A 24,070-nucleotide genomic window follows, 5' to 3' on the forward strand; every position below is an offset into this window, starting at 1 on the left:
ATGATATTTTATTAATTTCATAAGAATCAAAAATATATTTTTGTTTAAAGATATATTTTTTGAAACGTGAAGGGGAACATCACACACCGGGTCCTATTGTGGGGAGGGGTGAGGGGGGAGGGATAGCATTAGGAGATATACCTAATGTAAATGACGAGTTGATGGGTGCAGCACAGCAACATGGCTCATGTATACATATGTAACAAACCTGCACGTTGTGCACATGTACCCTAGAACTTAAAGTATAATAAAAAAAAAGATATGTTTGTAAGACGAATTATAGTAGATGAGTACACTTTCACAATAAGTGAGAGGTCAGCATTTCAAATGTATGGACTCAACCAACATAAAAACTTGGCGCATAGATGACATTTCCTTTTGGGTTTCCTTTTGTGTCAGGAGCGGATCCCAGAGAGTCCTTCTCCTGCTCCTTCTCTGGAAGAGAATCATCGTCCTGGGAGCCAGACCTCTTCCCACTCCAGCAGCAGTGTGTCCAGTTCTCCCTCTCAGATGGATCATCACTTGGAAAGAATGGGTGAGTAACTTTTCGGAAACAGGTAATTGAAAAATATTGTTTCAGGAAATTAGTTGTTAGGAAAAATAGAGGAGAGGGAAAAGCTGGGGAAGCTGACACCTCTTTAATATAAATAGCTTTTTGAAAGTTGGTCATTCGTAATTGCTGAAACAATATGACCAACAAAATGAAACTTACATTATTAGAAATTTGTTCTCTGCAAAGATCTTCCTTTACTGTATCATTCAATCTCATGGAATTAATATGATGAACTGTTTGTAGAGTATATGTGAGTTCTATATGTGATACAATACACCTGACACAGTCACAACATCTTTTTGAATAAGGGAAGTTGAAATATCCTTTAGGCAGTTCCCCTTTTAAGAGTGAAAAAAAGTGAATCAATATAAGATTTGCCACAATCTCAACAACTTAGATCACAAATATTTAACATGATTTCCCCTATGTTTATATATATTTTGTTGTCTCAGAAGCCTTACGCCATAGACACTATTCCAGAAATTGGTTGTGATGTGGCATATTGGGAACTTTAGTCTAGCTGTAGGTCTGGCACTAACTAGCTATAACATCTTGTGTATGCCACTTAACCACGATGAGTTTCTTTACTTATTATATGGAAAAAAACCTTATCACCCTGTCTAATGCGCTGGATTATTGAGAGGTGAAATGAAACATTATGTGAAAAAAGTGCCAAGGAAGTGTGGGTGATAAAAATTACTCTTCTCTGTGTGACTTGACTTTGATTACTTATCATTTCCTGCTATCTAATTCTACTCAGGTATATAGAAGTCGACAGGTACATTCAGCTGTAACAAATTCTCATTTAGTGTATAGTAATTACCGATCAGTTGAGTTAGGTAAAATCTTCATTAATCTTCTGTACCTACACAGTCCGATCTCCTATGTACCCATTTATTTTTGGCATAATGATTTTTGCTATCCCTTTAGTCTTAAAGGGGGGAAGTTCTTTAAGTGAACTGTGAATGTTTACAGCTCATAATAGCTATTGCTTTCAGCCTTTCCAAAATAATGTATTTTCTTGGGGGAAGAGAAATTTGGGAGATTAAGGAAGGTTTTAGATTTCAGAAGGATGAAGACTATCCCTTGGGGAAATTAATCCAAAACTCACTTAGCTTGTCAGTATTATATGTTTTTTGGAGCTCTTTAGCTTCATGGTGAGCATAGTGTTTCTCACATCTGGCTCCCAAATATAATCACCTATGGAGTTTTTATTAATATGGATGCTGAGGCCACATGCTCAGAGTTTGATTCACTTGGTCTGGAATAGAGCCTGGGCAGCAGTATTTTGTTTTGCTTTTCAGCATTTCTTCCGTAGATTCTTATGTTCTGCCAGGGTTAAGAACCAGTAGATCAGAGCTTGAGGCTAATGTCTCTCAGAGAGTAAGTTTAATTCCTGGAAGACCTGATAGACATCTTCTAGCTTTACTCTTTTCTCTGACATAGACTACCTGGTTGTTACAACATTGTGTACGACTGATTCAAGAAAGTCTTAGAAAGAACGAGAGTCTACAAATGAGTGACCACTAATGAATCAAGAAGCAAAAGGACACATTCTTCTGTTGGGATACCATTCATATTGATGAGAGTGGGAAGAAGGAGACAAAAAGGGGAAAGGGATAGAGAGAGAGAGATAATTATTTATTGAGTGCTGGCTAAAAAGCAGAGCACATAGGGAAATATACTTGGTAATAGATATATCATAAAAGAATGGGCAACTTATACTTAGAAGTAAAATCAAACATATCCGAAGCAATGTAATATCCTAGAAAAAAATGTTGACAGTATAGTTTACTTCTAATTACACTGGCAGTAATTAGGCTCTATATGCACATTCCACAGTTGTCTAACAATGATACCAAGATTGTCTATAAATAAATAAAACGGCTTGAGAATTTTTACATATTACATTTACAGTTACCATATTTTATTACTAGGGCTGTATAATGTTTGAATAAAATATGACTAAAGAGAATTAAATTATAAACTCTGAAAATTAACATTTTTTTCTCTTTCAATATGTTTTATAAAGAATCATAATAATTTCCAGAAAGTTATATTATCTATCAATCTTGCTCTGTTTAACAAGTTCATATGTATATATGTTTATATATTAATTATACTTTAGAACTCACACGATCAAGCAGCTTACTGATTTTTTCATTATATGATCTTCAGACCAACAAAAAAATCTTTCTACTGTTTTAGAAATAGAAGTACATAAAACTTATGTTAGTTGTTATTAGATTATATTAGCCATTTGTGTGATGTTTTCTACCTTTTTTTCTGGGTATTTACATAGAAAACTATTCAGTTACATCTCTTATTTATAGTTATGATGCCCAGCAATAGAGAGGGACTTACTGTTGTTCAGGATAATGGACTAACCATCAAAAAATTCCAAAAACATAATAAAGGTAAAATTATTTTTGCTTATTTGATACACATATAATAATCAGATACTAACTCAGTTAACACCCGTGTGCTGTATACTGCATCCACATTTCCCTTAGTAAGAATAGATTCATACTAACTTTGGATAAGTTATTTTAATAGTAGAAAACATGATGTTTATCTGAAGCTTGTTTATTTGGAAGGTTATAAATTACATATCCACCTGAAATTTATCTGTGCATGTGGTTGGAAACTTTATCTTAAGCCTTCTTACTATGCCAGTTCAGAGACACCTGACGCCCTTTGTATTATATGTTTACTTTTTAAACTATGTTTAAATGATTCACCATTTGCTGGTTGTAGTTGACGGTTATATTTGACAAAACTGAGTTGCTGTCACACAGGGGAGCTGCTTCTGTCAATCCTTGAAAGTGATTTTTAAAATATATACTAATTTGGACATTTCAGATGAAAGCTTAGCAAGTTAGCCCATCAGGTATTTACCTGGAATACTGATACATATTATCTCAACCTGCCTTTTGATCAGCTGAGGTACATGTATCACCTCGGCATAGTATCCAGTTTTGTCTTAGGAGAGCTGTTCAAGGAAGATAAAGAATTTTAAAGTGATGCTCTCCTAATATGAAAGCTGAGTACAACTTTGTTTATAAGGCTGAAAGGGTAAGAGAAAAGGAAAATACATAATCATATGGCATAGATGATACATTGTTGCTGTCACCATGAGTTATACAGTAGCTAACATATAATTTCTCAGGTCATCCGATAGTTTATTTGTACTTCACCACAGGGTAAATTTTTCTATCTACTAAAGGTGCCCATAATATATAGAAAAAAATACTTCATGAACTGGAGAGTTAATGAAGAATATTTTCTCTTTTCTGTAAACTGAATGTGCTTCATAATTACTAGATGAGCATTTTCGTTGGAATTTGAAATAATGTATGATTTTAATTTCATTGATCTATGGTTGATTTCCTAGCCACATGTTTTGTCTTTTCTTAGCCTGACAGTGAAAGGCTATACCCTCTGGGGCTCCAAAATGCAAATGACTGATTTTGGATTAGTTGTCAGAATGAAAGTCAGGTTCATGATATTAAACTACCCAAACTCTTGCACAGGTAATGAAAGTCTAGTTATAGATGAAACTTCGTTTATAACCCAGCAACAATTTGTTCCCGAAACTTTTTTTCCCACCATCTCATGACTATTTAAAGGACACCTTGGTAGTAAAGCAGCTTTGCTAGGAAAGTCCCAAGCTGTGCATGATGCGTATAATACAATCAGAGTTGCAAACCCCATCAGTCAATATGGCATTTGGGGCTGTCCTGTGTGCTGCAGCACGCAAGTGTACACTATTGTGGCCTATGAAAAATCAGCTGGAGCATTATTACAGGTGCACAGCAACTGATTTTCATAAAATATATAGTAGTATGCACTGGTATTTCTGAATTTCTTGCTGTGGAATGGTAGAATTTTACTTGTTTAAATCAAATAAGTTGGTCACATATCCTGATGAGGACGTTAATAAGCAAGAGTGGCATATGAAACTGCACCCCAGTTATAGTGGAAAGGTTTTTTTTAAAAATGGGATTCTCTATGTCAAGTCCTTCCAGTTATATTTGTGATGGTAAGAAAAAAACATATTTTCCTGAAATAGAGTTTAGTTATTAAAAGGGAATGAGTTAAAGTAGAAGTGTCAACATTTATTAACTGTGACAAATAAGCAGTTTATACAACTGTGGCAAACATATGTTTTCACATCTGCTTTGAGTATCATCATGATTTTAAAAATGATTTATAGCTCTGAAAATTATAAAATGCCAGCTTTGCTATTATGAAGGAATTTTCAGAACATAAAGACATATCTTTAGACTATTCATGTAGCCCACCCTTACTGTATCTGGTAAAACTGGATGACATTATAATACATGTCTCAAAGTCTGTATGACCTGAGCTTTCACGGCATTGATATCCATTTTGACTGTGCCCAATATTGTGATTTTAGTTTTGAATCAAGTATTTTGAATAAACTGACTGATCAGTCAAATAAGGCTTTTGATTTTATTTTTTCACAGACTTTGTCAAATAAATTGACCAAATTAATCACGTTATGACATTGTGTTATGTGGTCTTTAACAGTCAATTCTGGGATTCTTTAGAGTACAGCAATTATGACTATTCACTCTAGTTTACCTGTATGGAAGCAAAGGCACAGAGTAAAATCCCCTTCCTCTGGCAGCCACTTATCTCTCAAACTGCTATTGGGAATAGGGTTTTTGTGATATTTTGCACTGGGAAGTAAATGTTTTCAATAGAAAACTCTCTATGTGTAAAATGCCCCAAACACTCTGATTAATCAAGTCTGATATGCTACAGAAATAGTTGAACAATAAATTCACCACCCAGCCCAAGAATTTAGCCCATTGAAATGTTACATGTTAACTCAGAGCCTACAGATGAACAGCTAATAGTTTTAACGTCCTTTTATCACAATAATATATATATTATGTTTCACCTTGAATAAAAGCATTGTCATATTTCTTTTTTAACTTTTAAGTTCAGAGGTACATGTGCAGGTTTGTTGTATACATAAATTCTGTGTCACTTGGGTTTGGTGTACAGATTATTTTGTCACCCAGGTAATAAGCATCGTATCTGACATGTAGTTTTTCAATCCTCTCCCTCTTCCCAACCTCCACCCTCAAGTAGGCCCCATTGTCTTTGGTTCTCTTCTTTGTTTCTATGTATTCTCAATATTTATCTTCCACTTATAAGTGAAAACATGCAGTATTTTGTTTTCTGTTCCTACATTAGTTCTCTCTCTTAGCCTCCAGCCCCATCCATGTTGCTGCAAAGGACATCATCCTGTCCTTTTTTATGACTGCATAATATTCCATGGTGTATATGTACCACGTTTTTAATGGGCATTTAGGTTTATTTAATGTCTTTTGTCTTGTGAACAGTGCCACAATGAACATATGCGTGCATTATTTAGAATGATTTATATTCCTTTGGGTATATATCCAGTAATGGAATTGCTGGCTCAAATGGTGGTTCTATTTTAAGTTCTTTGAGAAATCGCCAAACTCCTTCCCCCAGTGGCTGAACTAGTTTACACCACCAGTGTATAAGCATTCCTTTTTCTCCACAACCTTGCCACCATCTGTTGTTTATTGACTTTTTAATGATACCCATTCTGATTGGTGTGAGATGGTATCTCATAGTGGTTTTGGTTTGCATTTCTCTAATGATCAATTATATTGAATATTTTTTATATGTTGCTGAATGTATGTATGCCTTCTTTTGAAAAGTCTGTTCATGTTCTCCGTCCACTTTTTAATGAAGTGGATGCAGCCGTTTACATTTCCTACCAGCAATATATGAAGGTTTTCATTTCTCCCCACTCTCTCCAACACTTACTATTTTCTGTGATTTTGATTATAGCTGGACTAATGTTTGCGATGTATTATCTCATTTTGGCTTTGATTTGTATTCGCTGATGAATAATCATTTTGAGCATCTATTCCTGTGTTTATTGGCTATTAATATATCTTCTTTGGACAAATATCTATTTAAGTCCTTTGTCCATTTTTTAATTGGGCATTTTCATTCCTTAATTTAATTTCTCATTTGTTTTTAAGTTGTAGGAGTTCATTTTATATTATGGATACAATCTCTTTATCAGACATATGACTTATAAATATTTTATCCCATTTTTTGGGTTATCTTTTTACTGTTTTCATAGTATCCTTTGACAGACAGGTTATTAATTTTCATAAAGATCAATTTATCTATTTTTTTTGACACATGTGCTTTTGGTGTTGTATCTAAGAACGCTTTGCTCTTACACTTAGATCTGTACTCCCCTTTGAGTTAATTTTTGTTGTGTTAAATAGGGGACCAACTTCACTATCTTGCATTTGAATATTCGATTATCCTAGCACTGTTTGTTTTAAACATTTCCGCATTGAATTAAGTAGGCACCCTCATCAAAAATCACTTCTCTGTAAAACTAAGCATTGATTTCTAGACTCTCAATTCTGTTCAATTATCTACATGTCTATTCTTTTGCCAGTATCATACTATCTTGATTACTATAGATTTGTAATAAGTTTTAAAATAAAGACGTATGAGTCTTTTTATTATTTTATTCAGAATTGCTTTGGGTCTTCTTGATCTTTTGTGTTTCTATGAGAATTTTTAGATCAGTTTTTGATAAAATATCAACTGGAATTACTGCAAGGATTATATTGAAACTGTAGATACATTTGGCTAGTGTTGCCATATAAGCAGTATTAATTATTTTGATCTGTGAAAACAAGATATTTTTCTATTATTTAGGTTCTCTTTAATTTCTTCCAGCAATATTTTGTCGTTTTCAAACTATACATTTTGCACTTCTTTGAAGTTTACTCCTCAGCACAGTCATACCCCAGAGATATCATGTGTTTGGTTCCTGACCACCACAATAAATCCTATATTGCAATAAAGCAAGTCACACAAATTGTTTGATTTCTCAGTGCATGTAAAAGTTATATTTACACAATACTGTAGTCTGTTAACTGTGTGATGCCATTAACTCTAAAAAACAGTATACATACCTTACTTTGAAAATACTTCATTGCTAAAATAATGGTAATGATCATCCAAGCCTTCACCGGGTCATAATCTTTTTACTGGTGGAGGGCCTTCCCTTGATGTTGATGGCTGCTGACAGATTAGGGTGGTGGTCACTGAAGGTTGGGGTGGCTGTGGAAATCCACAGCCTTAATGTAAGACAACAATGAAGTTTGCCACATCAACTGACTTTTCCTTTCATGAAAGATTTCTCTGTAGCATGCAATGCTGTTTGAAGGCATCTTACCTACAGTAATTTTTTTTCAAAACTTGAGACAACTCTCTTAAACTCTACCACTTCTTTACTAAGTTTATGTAATATTCTAAATACTTTGTTGTCATTTCAACAGTGTTCACAACATTTTTATCAGGAGTATATTCCATCTCAATAAACCATGTTCTTTGTTCATCCATAAAAAAACAAAAAACTCTTCATCCATTCAGGTATTAGATTGCAGCAATTCAGTCATATATTCAGATTTTACTTCTAATTCTAGTGCTTTTGCTATTTTCACATGTGCAGTGATTTCCTCTACTGAAGTCTTGAGTCCCTCAAAGTCATCCACGAGGGTTGAAATAAACTTCTTCCAAACTCTTGTTAATGTTGGCTTTTGACCTCCTTCCATGAATCAAATGTTTGTAATAACATTTAGTACGATGGATCCTTTTCAGAAAGTTTTCAATTTATGTTGCTTAGATCCATTAGAGTAATCTTCATATATGGAAGCTTTAGCTTTGTCAAATGCCTTTCTTAAATAATGAAACCCAAAAGTCAAACAATGACCCCACGTTACATAGTCTGCAGAATGTATGTTGTGTTAGCAGGCATGAAAACTGAATTTCTTTTTACAGAGCTCTCGGGTAACTAGATTCGTTTGCAGTGAGCAGTAATATTTTGCAAGGAATCTTTTCTTTTTGAGCCATAGGTCTCAATAGTGGGCTTAAAATGTTCAGCAAAGCGTGCTGTAAATAGACGTGCCATTATCCAGGCTTCATGGTTCCATCTATAAAGCAGAGACAGAGTAGAATTTGGCATAACTCTTAAAAACTACAGATTTTTTTATTTTTTTATTTGTAATGGAAAATGTGCATTGGCTTGAACTTAAAGTTACCAACTGCATTATCCCCTAACAGGAGAGTTAGCCTGTCCTTTGAAGCTTTGAAGCCAGTTATGACTTCTCTTCTCTAGCTATGATAGTCCTAGATGGCATCTTCTTCTAATATAAGGCTGTTTTGTCTACATTGAAAATCTATTATTTAGTGTAGCCACCTTCGTCAATGATCTTAGTTAGATTTTCTGGATAACTTGCTGCAGCTTCTACATCCACACTTGCTGCTTCACCTTGCACTTTTATGTTAAGGAGATTGTTCTTTTACTTAAACCTCATAAACCCACATTTGTCAGATTCTAACTTTTCTTCTGCAACTTCTTCACCTTTCTCAGTCTACAAGGAATTAAAGAGAGGTAGGACCTTGCTCTGGATTAGGATTTGGATTAAAGAAATGTTGTGACTTGTTTGATCTTCCATCCAGATAATTACAACTTTCTCCATATCAAGAATAAGGCTAGCTCACTTTCTTGTCATTTGTGTTTTCACTGGAGTAGCACTCTTAATGTATTTCAAGAAATTTTCCTTTGCATTCACAACTTGGCTACCTGTTTGGTGCAAGAGGCCTAGCTTTCAGCCTATCTTGGCTTTTGACATACCTTCCTTACCAAGCTTAATCATTTCTAGATTTGATTTAAAGTGAGATACATGTGACTATTCCTCTTACTTGAACACTTAGAGGCCATTGGAGGATTTGTAGTTGACATAATTTCAATATTGTTGTATCTCAGGGAATAGAAGACCTGAGCAGAGGAAGAGAAATGGGGGGACAACAGGTCAGTGAAGCAGTCAGAACATAGAAAGCATTTATCAGTTGCATTTGCCATTGTATATAGGAACAGTGCATGGAGTCCCAAAACAATTATAATAGTAACATCAAACATCACTGATAATAGACCACCATAACAGTTATAATAATAATTAAAAGTTTGAAATTTCATGGGAATTGCCAATACGTGACACAGAGACAAAAAGTGAACAAGTGCTATTGGAAAAATGACACCAATAGACTTGTTCAATGTGAGGTTGCCACAGACTTTTAGTTGGTAAAATATGTAGTATTTGTAAAGTGCAAAGAACAGGGTATGCCTATATTTTGTTTTTAAATGTTTTCAAATTTATTTATAAGTGAAATTGTTTTGTTAATTTTAATTTCAGATTGTTCACTGCTGTGTATAGAAATATAATTATTTTTCCTATATTCTTATATTCTTCAAATGTATTAATTTTTTAGCTTTAATGGTTTTTATATAGATTGTTTACGATTTTTTTCTGTAGTTTCTTTAAGAATTTTCTCTATATAAGATCATACCATCTACAAATTGAGATAGTTTTATCTGTCTTTTCCAATCTATATGCCTTTTATTTCCATTTCTTGCCTAATTCTGTGGCTAGAGACTGTGATAACAATGTTGAGTAGACATGGTGAGAGTGAATATCCTTGTCTTATTTCCGATCTTAAGAGGAAAGCTTTCAGTTTTTACCATTAAATATGATGTGATTAGTGAGCTTTTTATAGATGTCTCCCTTCAGATTGAGGAAGTTTTCATCTATGCTTAGTTTGTTTTGTGTATTTACTTTGAAAACACGTTGTATTTTGTCACATTCTTTTTCTGTATGTATCAAGATGACGCTGTGGTTTTTGTACTTTATTAGTACAATTCATTACATTGCTTTTTCTAAGTAAATTATATTTCTATTATTATTCTTCGTTGTAAAAACTTAATATGCTTAATATGAGACCTACCATCTTATGCATTTTTAAGTGCTCAATAGACTATTGTTGACTGTAGGTATAATGCTGTACAGCAGATCTCTTGAACTTATTCATTTTGCATAACTGAAACTTTATACCAGTTGAACAGCAACTCTCCATTTCTCTCTCTCCACAGTCCCTGGCAACCACTATTCACTCTCTGTTTCTATGAATTTGACTATTTTACATAACTAATATATGTGGAATCATGCAGTGTTTGTCCTTGTGTGACTGGCTTTTTTCATTTAGCCAAACGTCCACCAGGTTCATCCATCTTGTCACATATGACAAGATTTCTGTCTTTTTTAAGGCTGAATAATAGTTTATTGTATTATATACCACATTGTATTTATCTATTTCATCCATAAATTGGCATTTGGGTTATTTCCATGTATTTGTTATTGTGCATAATACTGGTATTAATGTTGGTGTACAAATATCAGTCCAGGTTCCTGCTTTTAATACTTTTGGTTTTATACATGGAAATGGAAAGCTGGATCATATGTCGATTTTTTTTGTTTTAAAAATATATTTTGAGGAACTACCATACTGTTTTCCACATTGAGTGACTGCACAATTTTATATTGCAACTAAAAGTGTACAAGGTTCTAGTTTCTCCAAATCCTTATTTCCCAACTCATTCTATGATACCAAAACTTAACACAAAAACCTGATACCAAAACCTTGCAGAGTTTTCAAAAAGAGAAAACCTCAAGCCGATATCCTTGATAAACATCAATACAAACATTCTTAACAAAATACTAGCAAACTGAATCAAGCCGTATATCAAAAGCCTACTCCGTCATGATCGAGTAGGCATCATCCGCAGATACAAAATTGGTTCGACGTATGAAAATCAATAAATATGTTTCATCACATAAACAGAACTAAAGACAAAAAGCACATGATTTGCTAAGTGAGACGCTAGTGTGAAAAGAAAACGTCAACAACACATGATTATCTCAACAGAGGCAGAAAAGTCTTTCCATAAAATTCAACACCCCTTCATGTTAAAAACTCTCAATAAACTAGGTATAGAGAGAACATACCTGCAAATAATAAGAGCCACCTATGCTTTAGTTGGCTCTTATTCTATCTAATCTATCAAATTAGATACAATGAAGGAACCTCATGCTACAATATAATTAGATTCTAGCTAAACTAAATCTAAACTAAATTTTGTGCATTGTTGGACTCACAATATGTAAATACTGGTGAAGCACACAAAAAAACAAGAAGACAGAAGTAAAGGCAGGCAGGCAGCAAGGAAGGAAATAGGAAAAAAAAGAAAAGTATACACAGAAGACTGAAAGCCAACTATCAAAAATACATGTGCACTCATATGTTTATCTCAGTACTATTCACAAAAGCAAAAATACAGAATCAACCTAGCTACCCATCAACAGTGGATTGGATAAAGAAAAGGTGCTACGTATACACCATGGAATATTACAGAAATAAAAAGAACAATATCATGTCCTTTTCAGTAGCATGGATGGAGCTGGAGGCCAATTATCCTAAACAATCAAATGCAAGAACACAAAACCAAATACCACATATTTTCACTTATAAGTTGGAGCTAAGCATTGAATACATATTAATGTAAAGATGGGAACCGAGGGAGGGGGGTGGTTACCTGTTGGGTTCTATGCTTACTGCCTGGGTGTCAATACTCTGGGACGTCTAGCCTCAGAATCACATGATTTACTCATATAACAAACCTATACATGTACCCTTTAACCTATAATAAAATTTGAAATGATAGAAAAACACTGTATAAATTTCTAATTTCTCAACATTCTTTCTAATACTTGTTATCTTTTGTTTTTTGATGAAATCATACTAGCAGGTGAAAGGTGGTATTTCACTGTGGTTATTATTTGCATTTCCTTGTGATTACTGATGTTGACCAATTTTTCATATATCTACTGGCCATTTTTATGTCTGTTTTGGAGAAATAAAGAAATAGATGTATAAATACCTTGACATAAGGCTAAGGTACACATAATTATTCTATAATTTTAATAATCAACATGTAGTAGTGCTATTATCTCAACACACACATTTTAAAGAACCAGGATGACTAAATTACAATATTACAAATAATACAACTAAGGCTATTTGATTTGTTGCAGGAACCATAGATTTGATTGTTTTGGATCAGAACATAACATTTTTTCTTAATAGTTATTGCAGATTATATCCGTGCATAACAAATCCTGCCAGAATGATGGGTGACTATGGAAGTCTTGGAAAAAGAAGAAGTAAAATGTCATTTAAAAATATTCTATTTTATGATAGAGAAGAATCAAGTAAACTGATATTTGTACATTTGTATTCAAATTACTATATTTTCAATTAGCTTAATCCTGAATATAAACCACATTATCACTACACTAATATCATCATATGAAGTTATTAGAGCAGTTGTATAAATATGACTAAAAGATTATTAATATAGAATTAGCAGTAAGTTTATATTATTTGAGCTCTCATATTTCATATCTTTTAATTCAATATAATCTCCAATGCTGCCTGTAGAATTTAGCCTTATTAAAAATATACACACATACACACAGACACTCCTACACACATACATCATGGTTCATTTATTGTTTTAAAATGGCTCTTGGTTAAAGGAAGAAAAGTACACTCCAGTTACTTCCAGTCTGTTGTATGTGTTATTACTGATTTTCATGCTGTCTGTCTAAATAAGGATGTTTGAGAACTATAATAAATCTCGACATCAGGTGCAAATAGGAATTTCTCCAAAGCAGGAATAAATACATTCATTCATTCATTCTGGATGCATTTGTTTAGATAACTGCATTATATAAGTCACTGGGAAAAAGAATTAAAAAGTATTAAAAATTCCTTATGACGCATTATAGTTAGATAAATGTATTTACTGTTTACATTATCATAAACAGAGGAATTTAGATGGTTTCAATGATGACAATAGATCAGACCTGATCTTGTTATTTCATTATGAGAGTGAATGTTATAAAAATCTAATTAGCATTTCATGTGGCAGTGTTAGGATAACAAAAAGAGCTGTCACATGCACAGTTTTATCCGGATCATAATTACAGTTCTTACTATGATTTCCATTAATTATTTTTATAAATAATGTCTTCTGTGCCCTACATTATTTCAGGCACTGAGAATGTAATGATGAGAGATATTATTCTTGTCCCCAAGGAGCTCACAGAGAATGCAATAATTCTAAAATGCATCTAAAATACAGGTGCTTTTCTTCAGAGTAAAGTTGTGTTTGTTTATGATAAGAGAGTGCTACTGACCTCAAGGTCCTGTCTATATTAAGAGGAGTCTCAAATTCAGCATCCACACCTTACTGTGGGCTTAGGGTTTATCTTTTGATCTCACTACCTGTATTTGAGGCCCTTAAACTGAACCAAATATGAGCTCACAATAAAAAAAGAAAACAAATGTTCAAACACACAAGGAATCCAACCACCATGAGACCATCACAGAAACAGCTAAGCATAGATTTAGATCCGTAAGTATTCAGACATATATTTATTTTACACTTTATCTGAACTGCCTAGGGAATTAAAACATGGAATTAAATTAATAAGCAAGAAACTAGATATTACTAACATTTCCAAACAGATTTTTAAAGTACCAAATATAATTGTTAGAAATAAATTAACATAAACATTGAAATTAAAAACTAGACGAATGAGTTAACCAACAGAATAAAACTAAAGAAAGAAGTACTGAACTGAAAAATAGATATGAAAAAATCATCTAGAATGTAGTACAGACAGACAAGGTGACAGAAAAAATGCTAGTTTAAGATAAATGAGGATAGGAAAAAATATAAATGAGGATACAGCAATAAGTTATAACATTTATCTAGGTATCAGGAGGGACTAATAAACTTCAGAGAATACCTTTCATCTTTTTAAATGGAGAAACAATATTTTTTTGATTGAGGGTTAGAAGTCATTGTAAAGAAATAGTATCTATCAAAGCATCTAGCTAATGTACTTGTGCCCAGAAAATATTTGCCTCCAAATCCTAAGTAGAGTTATAATCCCACAATTTCCTAATAGACTATCTGGATTAGGTCAATAAAGAAGAATTCAATGTTTTTACATCACTGTGTTAACTCTCCTTTACATGCAGAATTTTTATCTTGGGTGGATTCATTAACATTGATATGACCAATGGTTTACTTCTATGAACACATGTTGTTAAACAACCTCTTTTTCTTTATTATTTATTTGTTGAAACTGTAACAAAATAGGCAAATACAGAGAATGATGCAAAATGGGAAGCAGATAAAAAAATCTTTATTATTCTGAAAGAGATGTAGAAATTCAGATCCACTGAAGAGAGAAGCTAAAGTGCCAATTACTATTTTAACTACTTTAATGTCTAATGCACTCCATTGAGCAAATTCGTAATAGGTATGTTGCTTTGAAAACACGATCTATTTATTTATTATTTTGCTGTTTTAGTCTATACATGTTTTAGCATCAATTTTCATTTGACATAGTACATTTTCTCTCATAAAAAACACTTGGTAATTTAATAAACAAAAAATTAATAGATACATAAACAGCTTCAAACATTGGCTTCAACCAGGTACTCTATTTGAAAACATAGGATGTTATGATAAAAGAATGTTCATATAGGTGCATTTTTATAGATACATATGATAAATCTCTGTTGTCTTATATATTTCTATCCATGTGTATATGTACATATCTAATATATTGCCTTCAAAACAAAATAAATGAAAACATACATATTAAAAGATAAATGCAAGTTGCTAATCATTTTTTGACTTACTTGTCATGCCTCAGGCATTACAGATTAAAAGGGACTTAAATGGAAAATAAATATTTAAAAATATTATTTTTCTTTTTTACATTTTTATTAATACGTAATATTTTACATGCTTATGAGGTATATGTGATGTTTTGTTACATGCATAGAGTATGAAATTCTAAAGTCAGAGTATTTGGGGTGTACATTACATTGAGTTATGTCTATGTGTTGGGAACATTTCAAGTCTTTTAGCTGTTTTGAAATATATAAATACACTGTTTTTATTACATATTTGCTACTCTGCTATCTAACATTTGAATATTTTTTTCTATCTAAATATATGGTTGTACTCATTGTAGCCAACCTCTCTTCATACCCCCCTCCCACCCTAACACCCTTCTCAGCTTCTGGTATCCATCATTTTTCTCTCCACCTCCACGAGATCAACTTTTATATCTCCCACATATGAGTGAGAATATGTGATATTTGTCTTCCTTTGCTGGGCTAATTTCACTAAACATAGTTACCTCCAATTCTATCCATGTTGTGGTAAATAAGATAATTTTATTCTTTCTTTGTGGCCAAATAGTATTCAATTGTGTATTATACCACATTTTCTGTATCCATTTATCTGGTGAAGGACACTTAGGTTGATTCCCAGTCTTTGCTATTCTGAATAGTGCTGCAAAAAACATGTGAGTTGTAGGTATTCATTTGGTATACTGATTTATTTTTTTCGTATAAATACTTAGTAGTGGCATTCCTGGATAATATGATAGTTCCATTTTTAGTTCTGTGAGAAATCTCCATACTGTTTTTCATAGTAGCTGCACTAATTTATATTCCCACCAACAGTGTATGAGTTCCCTTTTCTCTGCATCCTTGCCAGCATCTGTTATTTGTTATCTATTTAATAATAGCCATTCTAATTGGGGTAAGAAGGTATCCCATTTTGGTTTTGATTTGCATACTTAGTGATGTTGAACTTTTTTTCATATATCTGTGGGCTATTTTTATGTCTTCCTTTGAGAAGTGTCTACCCATGCACTTTGCCCACTTATAATATTTATTATTATTTATTGTGGACTTATTTGAGTTCCTTGTATATTCTGGATATGAATCTCTTGTTGGATGAATAGTTTGCAAGCGTTTTCCCTCATTCAACAGGATGTCTCTTTACTTTGTTTAGTTTCCTTTGCTGTGCAAAAGCCTTTTAGTTTAGTATAGTCCTATTTGTCTAGTTTTGTTTTTTATCTTGTGTGCTTTTGAGGTTTTAGCCATAAAATCTTTGCCTAGATCAAAGCATACCTGAAAAATTTCCCCTATGTTTTCTTCTAGTAGTTTTATAGTTTCAGGTCTTACATTAAAGGCTTTACTCCATCTTGGCCTGACTTTTTTATATGGTGAGAGACTGGGGTCTGGTTCCATTCTCCTTCATAAGGACATCCTATTTTCCCAGCACCATTTATTGAAGAGGATGTCCTTACCCCAATGTATATTCTTGGTGCCTTTGTGAAAAATCAGTTGGCTATAAATAGGTGGATTTATTTTTGGACTCTCTATTCTGTTCCAGTTATCTTTGTGTCTAATTTTTATACCAAATACTATGCTGTTTTGTTGTTTTGGCTACTATAGCCTTGCAATATATTTTGAAGACAGACAGTGTGATACCTCCAGGTTTGTTCTTTTTGCTCAGGAATCCTTTGGCTATTTGGGCTGTTTTTGATTCCACACGAATTTTAGAATTATTATTCTATTTCCATGAAAAATGATATTGGTATTTCAGTAGAGATTGCGTTGAATCTGTAGATTGCTTTGAGCATTATGGTAATTTTAATATTAACTCTTCTGATCCATGAAAACATGATGTCTTTTCATCTATTTGTGTCCTCTTCAATTTCTCTCATCAGAGTCTTGTAGTTTTTCTTCTAGAGATCTTTCACCCCTTAGGTTAAATTTACTCCTAGCTTTTTTTTTTAAATTTTTGTAGCTATTGCAAATGGGATTGCCTTGTTGGTTTCTTTCTCAACTACTTCTTTATTGTATAGAAATGCTACTTATTTTTTGCATGCTACTTTTTATCCTGAAAATTTACTGATTTTATGTATTAGATGTAAGATTTTTTGGTGAAATTTTTAGGTGTTCTGGATATAAGATCATGTCATCTGCAAACAGGGATAATTTTACTCCTTCCTTTTTAATTTGGATGACTTTTATTTCTTTCTTTTATATAATAACTCTGGCTAGGACTACCAGTACCATGTTGAATAGACATGCTGAAAGTGGGCATCCTCATCTTATTCCAGCTCATAGAGGAAAGACTTTCAACTTTTGCAATCAGTATGATGTTGGTTGTGGGTTTGTCATATATGACATTTATTATGTTGAGTTATGCTACTTTTCTACCTATTTTAAAGGTTTTTATTATGAAAAAATACTGAATTTTATCAAATACTTTTTCTGCTATTGAGATGATCGTATTTTTTTATCCTCATTCTGTTGATGTGATGTATTGTGTTTACTGATTTGTGTATGTTGAACTATCCTTACATACCTGCAATAAATCTGACTTGATCATGTATTTTTTGATTTTCTGTTTGATTCTGTTTGCTAGTGTTTTGTTTAGAATTTTATTTTTTTAATTTTTAAGTATTATGGATATATAATAGTTGTACATATATATGAGGTAAATATGATGTTTTGATACAAACATTCTGCACCCCTATGTTGATTGCAGCACTATTCATAAGAGCCAAGATGTAGAATACACCTTATGATGTTGAGAATTTTTGTGCCTATGTTCATCTGGGATACTGGCCTGTAGTTTTCTTTTTTTGTTGCATACTTGTCTGGTTTTTCATATCAGGCTAATGCTGGCTTTGTCAAATGAGTTAGAGAGAATTTCTTCTAATTTAATATCTTGAAATAATTTGAAAAGAATCGGTGTTAATCTTTGGAAAGTTTGATAGAATTCAGCTATGAAGCCATCTGGTCCTGGACTTTTTTTTCTTGCTATACTTTTCATTACTAATTGATATGGTTTGGCTCTGTGTCCCCACCCAAATCTCATGTCGAATTGTAATTCCCATGTGTTGGAGCAGATGCCTAGTGGGAGGTGAATGAATCATAGGGGTGGACTTCTCCCTTGCTGTTCTCATAACAGTGTATGAGTTCTCACAAGATCTAGTTGTTGAAAAGTGTGTAGCATTTCCCCCTTCACTTTCTCCTCCTCCTGCTCCAGCCATGTAGGACGTGCTGCTTCCTCTTAGCCTTCCACCATGAGTAAGTAAGTTTCCTGAGCCCTGCCCAAGCCATGCTTCCTGTACAGCTTGCAAAACCATAAGCCAGTTTAATCTCTTTTCTTTATAAATTATCCAGTCTCAGGTAGTTCTTTATAGCAGTGTGAGAATTGACTAATACTCTAATTCAATCTCATTATTCATTATGGGTCTGTTCAGATTTTCTATTTCTTTCTGATTCAATTTTGTCAGGCTGTATGTGTCTATAAATTTTTCTATTTCCTCTAGGTTTTTCAGTTTGTTAGTGTGTAGTTGTTCTTAAGCATCTCTGATAATATTTTGTATTTCTGCATTCTTAATGTTAATATGTCATTTCTCACTTTTGTTTCTTTGAGTCTTCTCTCTTTTGTTCTTGGTTAATGTAGCAAGTGGTTTATCAATTTTATCATTTCAAAAAACCATCCTTATGTTTTGTTGATTTGGTTTAGTTCTCCTCTGATATTTGTTATTTTTTTCTGGTAATTTGGGGTTTGGTTTGTTCTTCCTTCTGTAGTTCCTTGAGGTGCATCGATTGTTTATTTGAAATCTTTCTGCTTTTTGATAAATACGTTTATTGCTATAACTTCTCTCTTAGCGCTACATTTGCTGTATCACACAGGTTTTGGTATGTTGTGTTTCAATTTTCATTTGTTTCAAGATATTTTAAAATTTCCTCCTTAATTTCTTTCTTGACCCAATGGACATTCAGGAGTATGTTGTTTCATTTCCCTGTGTTTATTCAGTTTCCAAAAAGTTCATTTTATTATTTATTTTCAGTTTGAATCCATTGTGGTTTGAGAAGATACTTTATAAGATTTGATTTTTAAAAATTTGTTGAGACTTATTTTGTCTTCTAATATATAATCTGTCCTTTGAAATGTTTAATGTGCTGATGAGAATATGTATTCTGTAATTGTTAGATAAAATGTTCTGTAAATGTCTGTTAGGTCCATTTGGTCTAACCTGCAGCTTATCTTATAATTTATAATTTTTGTTACATTAGTATATTTATGAGGTACATGAGATATTGTGATACAGGCATGAAATGCATAATAATCACATGGTAGTATATGGGGTACCCATAACCTCAAGCATTTATCCTTTGTGTTACAAACAATCCAATCATACTCTTTTAGTTATTTTTAAATGTACAATTAATTTATTATTGACTATGGTCACCCTTTTGTGCTATCAAACGCTAGGTCTTATTCTTTCTATTTTATTGTACCCATTAAACATGACCACTTCCCCCATTCCCATGCCCAGACTCTGGTAGATATCTTTTTCCTTTCTGTATCCATGAGTTCAGTTATTTTAATTTTTACCTCCCACAAATATACTGTGCTGTTTAAATACAATATTTATTTGTTCATTTTCTGTCTAGATGATCTGTCTAAGGCTGATGGTGGGGTGCTGAAATCCCCTACTATTATTATATTGAAGATCTCTCTGTCTTCAGATATAATATTTGCTTTACATATCTGGGTTCTCTGGTATTGGTTGCATATATGCTTTGAATTTTTAGACGTGTTTGCTGAACTTATCCCTTTATCATTATATATTTACTTTATTTGTCTCTGTTCTCTCTTTGTTACTTTTGACTTAAAGTCTGTTTTATCTAAGTATAGGTACTCCTGCTTACTTTTGGTTTTCATCTGCATAGAATATCTTTTTCCATCACTTTACTTTTAGTCTGCATATGTCTTTACAGGCGAGATGAGTTTCTCATAGGCAGAATATAGTTGTTGTTGTTGTTGTTGTTTTTTAAATCCATCAGCCAGTCTATATCTTTTAAGTGGAAAGTTGAATTCATTTACATTCAAGGTTATTATTGATGTGCGAATGTTTATTCCTTGTCTTTCATTTATTGATTTCTGGTTGATGGTATACTTTTTGTTCCTTAATTTTTCTGTTACAGATACCATTGTGGTTTGGTGAATTTCTGTAACGGTAACATTTGAGTGTTTTCCTTGTTTTTGTGCTAGCTCTACCAGTGTATTTTGTACTTTTGTGTGTTTTCATGATGGTAGATAGTCTTCATTCACTTGTAGGTGGAGGTCTCCCTTGAGTATTTATTATCAGGACAGTATAGTGCCAATTAATTCCCTCAACTCTTGTTTAGCTGGGAAAAAATTATTTCTTCTTAATTTATGAATGATAACTTTGCTGAGTATAGTGTCCTTGAATGGCATTATTTTTCTTTTAGGACTTTGAATATATCATTTCATTTAATCCTGCCTTGTAAGCTTTTTCATAAGAAATAACCGGGGTTCCATTATAAGTGACTAGACACTATTCTCCTTCTGTTTTTAGAATTTTATCATTGTTTATTACTTTTGACAGTTTGATGTAATGTGCCATGGAGAACACATTTATGTCTTGCATATATTTAGAGGTCTTTGAGCTTCCTATATCTATGTGCCTAAGTCTCTTACTACACTTGGGAAATTTTCATCTATTATTTAATAAAACAGGTTTTCTAAACCTTTGCTTTTCTCTTTGCCTTCTGGGACATTGAACATTTGAATATTTGATCATTTTATCATTTCCCATACGACATATGTGCTTTGCTCATACTTTTTCAATTCTTTTTTCTAGACTTTTGTTTGACTGTGTTATTTCAAAATACTGTCTTCAAGTGCTGAGATTCTTTGTTCTATTGTAGTAAGTTCATTGTTGAAGCTTTCAGATATGTTTTCTGTTTCATTCAATGAATTGTTCAGTTCCAAAATTTGCGTTAGATTCTTTTTTATCATGTCTATATTTTTGGCAAGTTTCTCTCTCATATTCTGAATTGCTTTTCTGATTTCTTTGTATTTTTTTCCAGTATTCTCTTGTATCTCACTGAGCTTCTTTAACATCGATATTTTAAAATATTTTTCCAAGATTTCATAAATTTCTTTTTTATTTGTATCTGTTGCTTGAGAATTATTTTGTTCCTTTGGAGGTGTCATGTTTCTTTTCTTTTTAATGTTTCCTGTGTCCTTAGGTTGATATCTGCACATCTGGTGTGAAAGTTGCTTCTTCCATTTTTTTTTTTTTTTGCTTTAAATTTGCTTTCTTAAAGGAGGACTTTTTCCTAAAGATGTTTTTTGGTGATTGTTTTGCAGCATACTTTGGCTCTGATTTTGGATGCATGCAGTAGTGTAGTTTTTGTGTGATTTTTTTTTTTTTCAACAGTAAATGGCATTAGCAATATCCATTATTTCTTTTTGTTTTGTTTTTTAAGTTTTTATTTTACTTTAAGTTCTAGGATACATGTGCTCAATGTGCAGGTTTGTTACATAGATATACACGTGCCATGGTGGTTTGCTGCGCCTGTCAACCCATCATCTAGGTTTTAAACCCTGCATGCATTAGGTATTTGTCCTAATGCTCTCCCTCCCTTTTCCCCCCACCCCGACAGGCCCCAGTGTGTGATGTTCCCCCTCCCTGTGCCCATGTGTTCTCATTGTTCAACTCCTACTTATGAGTAAGAACATGCAATGTTTGGTTTTATGTTCCTGTGTTGGTTTGCTGAGGACGATGATTTTCAGCTTCATCCATGTCCCTACAAAGGACATGAACTCATTCTTTTAAGTCTGGAAACAACAGATGCTATCAAGGATTCAGAGAAACAGGAATGCTTTTACCCTTTTGGTGGGAGTGTAAATTAGTTCAACCATTGTGGAAGTCATTGTGGCGATTCCTCAAGGATCTAGAACCAGAGATACAATTTGACCCAGCAATCCCATTACTGGGTATATACCCAAAGGATTATAAATCATTCTACTATACAATCACATGCACATGTATGTTTGTTGCAGCACTATGTACAATAGCAAAGACTTGGAACCAACCCAAATGCCCATCAATTATAGACTGGATAAAGAAAATCTGACATATAAACACCTACTATTTCATTGGTGGCTTGGAGTGTGGTTGTTAGTGGAGGCTGTGGCAAAATTTTTCTAAAAAGTAGGATACCAGGCCGGGTGCGGTGGCTCAAGCCTGTAATCCCAGCACTTTGGGAGGCCGAGACGGGCGGATCACAAGGTCAGGAGATCGAGACCATCCTGGCTAACATGGTGAAACCCGTCTCTACTAAAAAGAATACAAAAAACTAGCCGGGCGAGGTGGCGGGCGCCTGTAGTCCCAGCTACTCAGGAGGCTGAGGCAGGAGAATGGCGTGAACCCGGGAGGCAGAGCTTGCAGTGAGCCCAGATAGTGCCACTGCACTCCAGCCTGGGCGACAGAGCGAGACTCTGTCTCAAAAAAAAAAGAAAAAAAAAAAAGAGTAGGATACCAAATGAGCAAGTCTTTGAGCCCCAGTGTTGGCAGGAGTGGTTCAAGAATGCCTGTTTGGGGCTCCAGTGTGGCATACACTGGCACCATGATAGTGGCTCTAAAAAGGCTGATTCTTGGGCCTCCACATGGCTTGCTTAGATGCTAGGAATAGAACCAGTTGGCTCAGTGGGTGGGTAATTCAGTTATTTAGTCCTTAGGCAGTGGGCATTGTATGGACAATGGCAGTAGCCATGGTGGAACAACCCTCTGAGATCCAAGCAGTTCATTTTGGTGTTAGTGATACCTGTGATGGGCTGGAGGCCAGTCTCCTAGATAGCAGATTGTGCATATGTGTGGGTACCAATTGTGGTGGTAGTGGCAGATTGAGTGGGTTTTATATTCCACTCTGGAAGGAGTGCACAGGTACCAACACTGGTTGAAATGGGCTGGGAGATTCCCAGACCCCTGGAAAGTGTGCAGACATGGGGTTGGCAAAGGCAAGGCTGACCAGCTCTCAGGTCCCCTGGTGGTGTCTGCAGTTGCTGGGTGTGGTAGGCAGGATGCTCAGGTGTGAGTAGAACTGGCTGTGCCATAGCCCTATTATTGAGGGAAGTGAAGATGCTCTCAGTGGGAGCATCCATAAGCAGGTGGCTGGAGAACATGTGGTACACTCATGCCTTAGCCCTGCAGATGCCAGAAGAGGCAGAGGTTGCAGAAAGTGTAATTTGCACTTGGGGCATGTGAAACTGTGTGACTGCCCTTCCTATAAGGCAGAAGGTTCACTGCTAGTGTCTCACACTTTGTCCCCAGCAGTGGTAGCTATGGGAAGGTAATGTCAATGGGGCTCCAGATATGTCTAGATGCTACACCATCCTAGAGCAGGATACAGTATTATTGTGGCTGGGCTCTCAAAATGCTGCCATGCTGCAGCTGCTTAGGATTTGGTCAGTATGTGGGACTCAGCATGATATCCCTCTCTAGATAAATGACATTGCGTGGTCTCCAGGTAGCTCCCTATGTTAGTATCAGGACCTGCAAGTGTTGAGCAGATTTCCCATGGCTAGGATTGTAGGAGCCTGTGGCAAAAATGTGGACCATTGGAGGTCTCTCACTCACTTTTTCCCTGCTTGAGGAGCCTCTTCAGGCTCCCAGCTGATCCTGGACAAGTGGACAGCCTTGTTTCCCTCTACTTCCTTGATTTCAGTGCTTCCTATCGCTTGTCTGTTAAATACCATTGTTCTCTATTAGATGGTCTATTCGAGGGGTGATTATCTAC

At 34.2% G+C, this 24,070-nt stretch overlaps 1 protein-coding gene across 1 annotated transcript in view; it reads left to right on the top strand.

Annotated features, from left to right (window-relative positions):
- The window catches only part of DACH2 (dachshund family transcription factor 2), a 198,832-nt gene that overhangs the window by 100,189 nt on the left and 74,573 nt on the right, over positions 1–24,070 (top strand). Inside the window, exon 4 of the mRNA XM_015127763.3 lies at positions 400–535. Coding sequence (XP_014983249.3) covers positions 400–535 — 136 coding nt within the window. The remainder of the gene's footprint in view (positions 1–399; positions 536–24,070) is intronic.

This window comes from Macaca mulatta, chromosome X, assembly GCF_049350105.2.
Source record: "Macaca mulatta isolate MMU2019108-1 chromosome X, T2T-MMU8v2.0, whole genome shotgun sequence".
In the NCBI taxonomy this organism is placed as follows: domain Eukaryota; kingdom Metazoa; phylum Chordata; class Mammalia; order Primates; family Cercopithecidae; genus Macaca; species Macaca mulatta.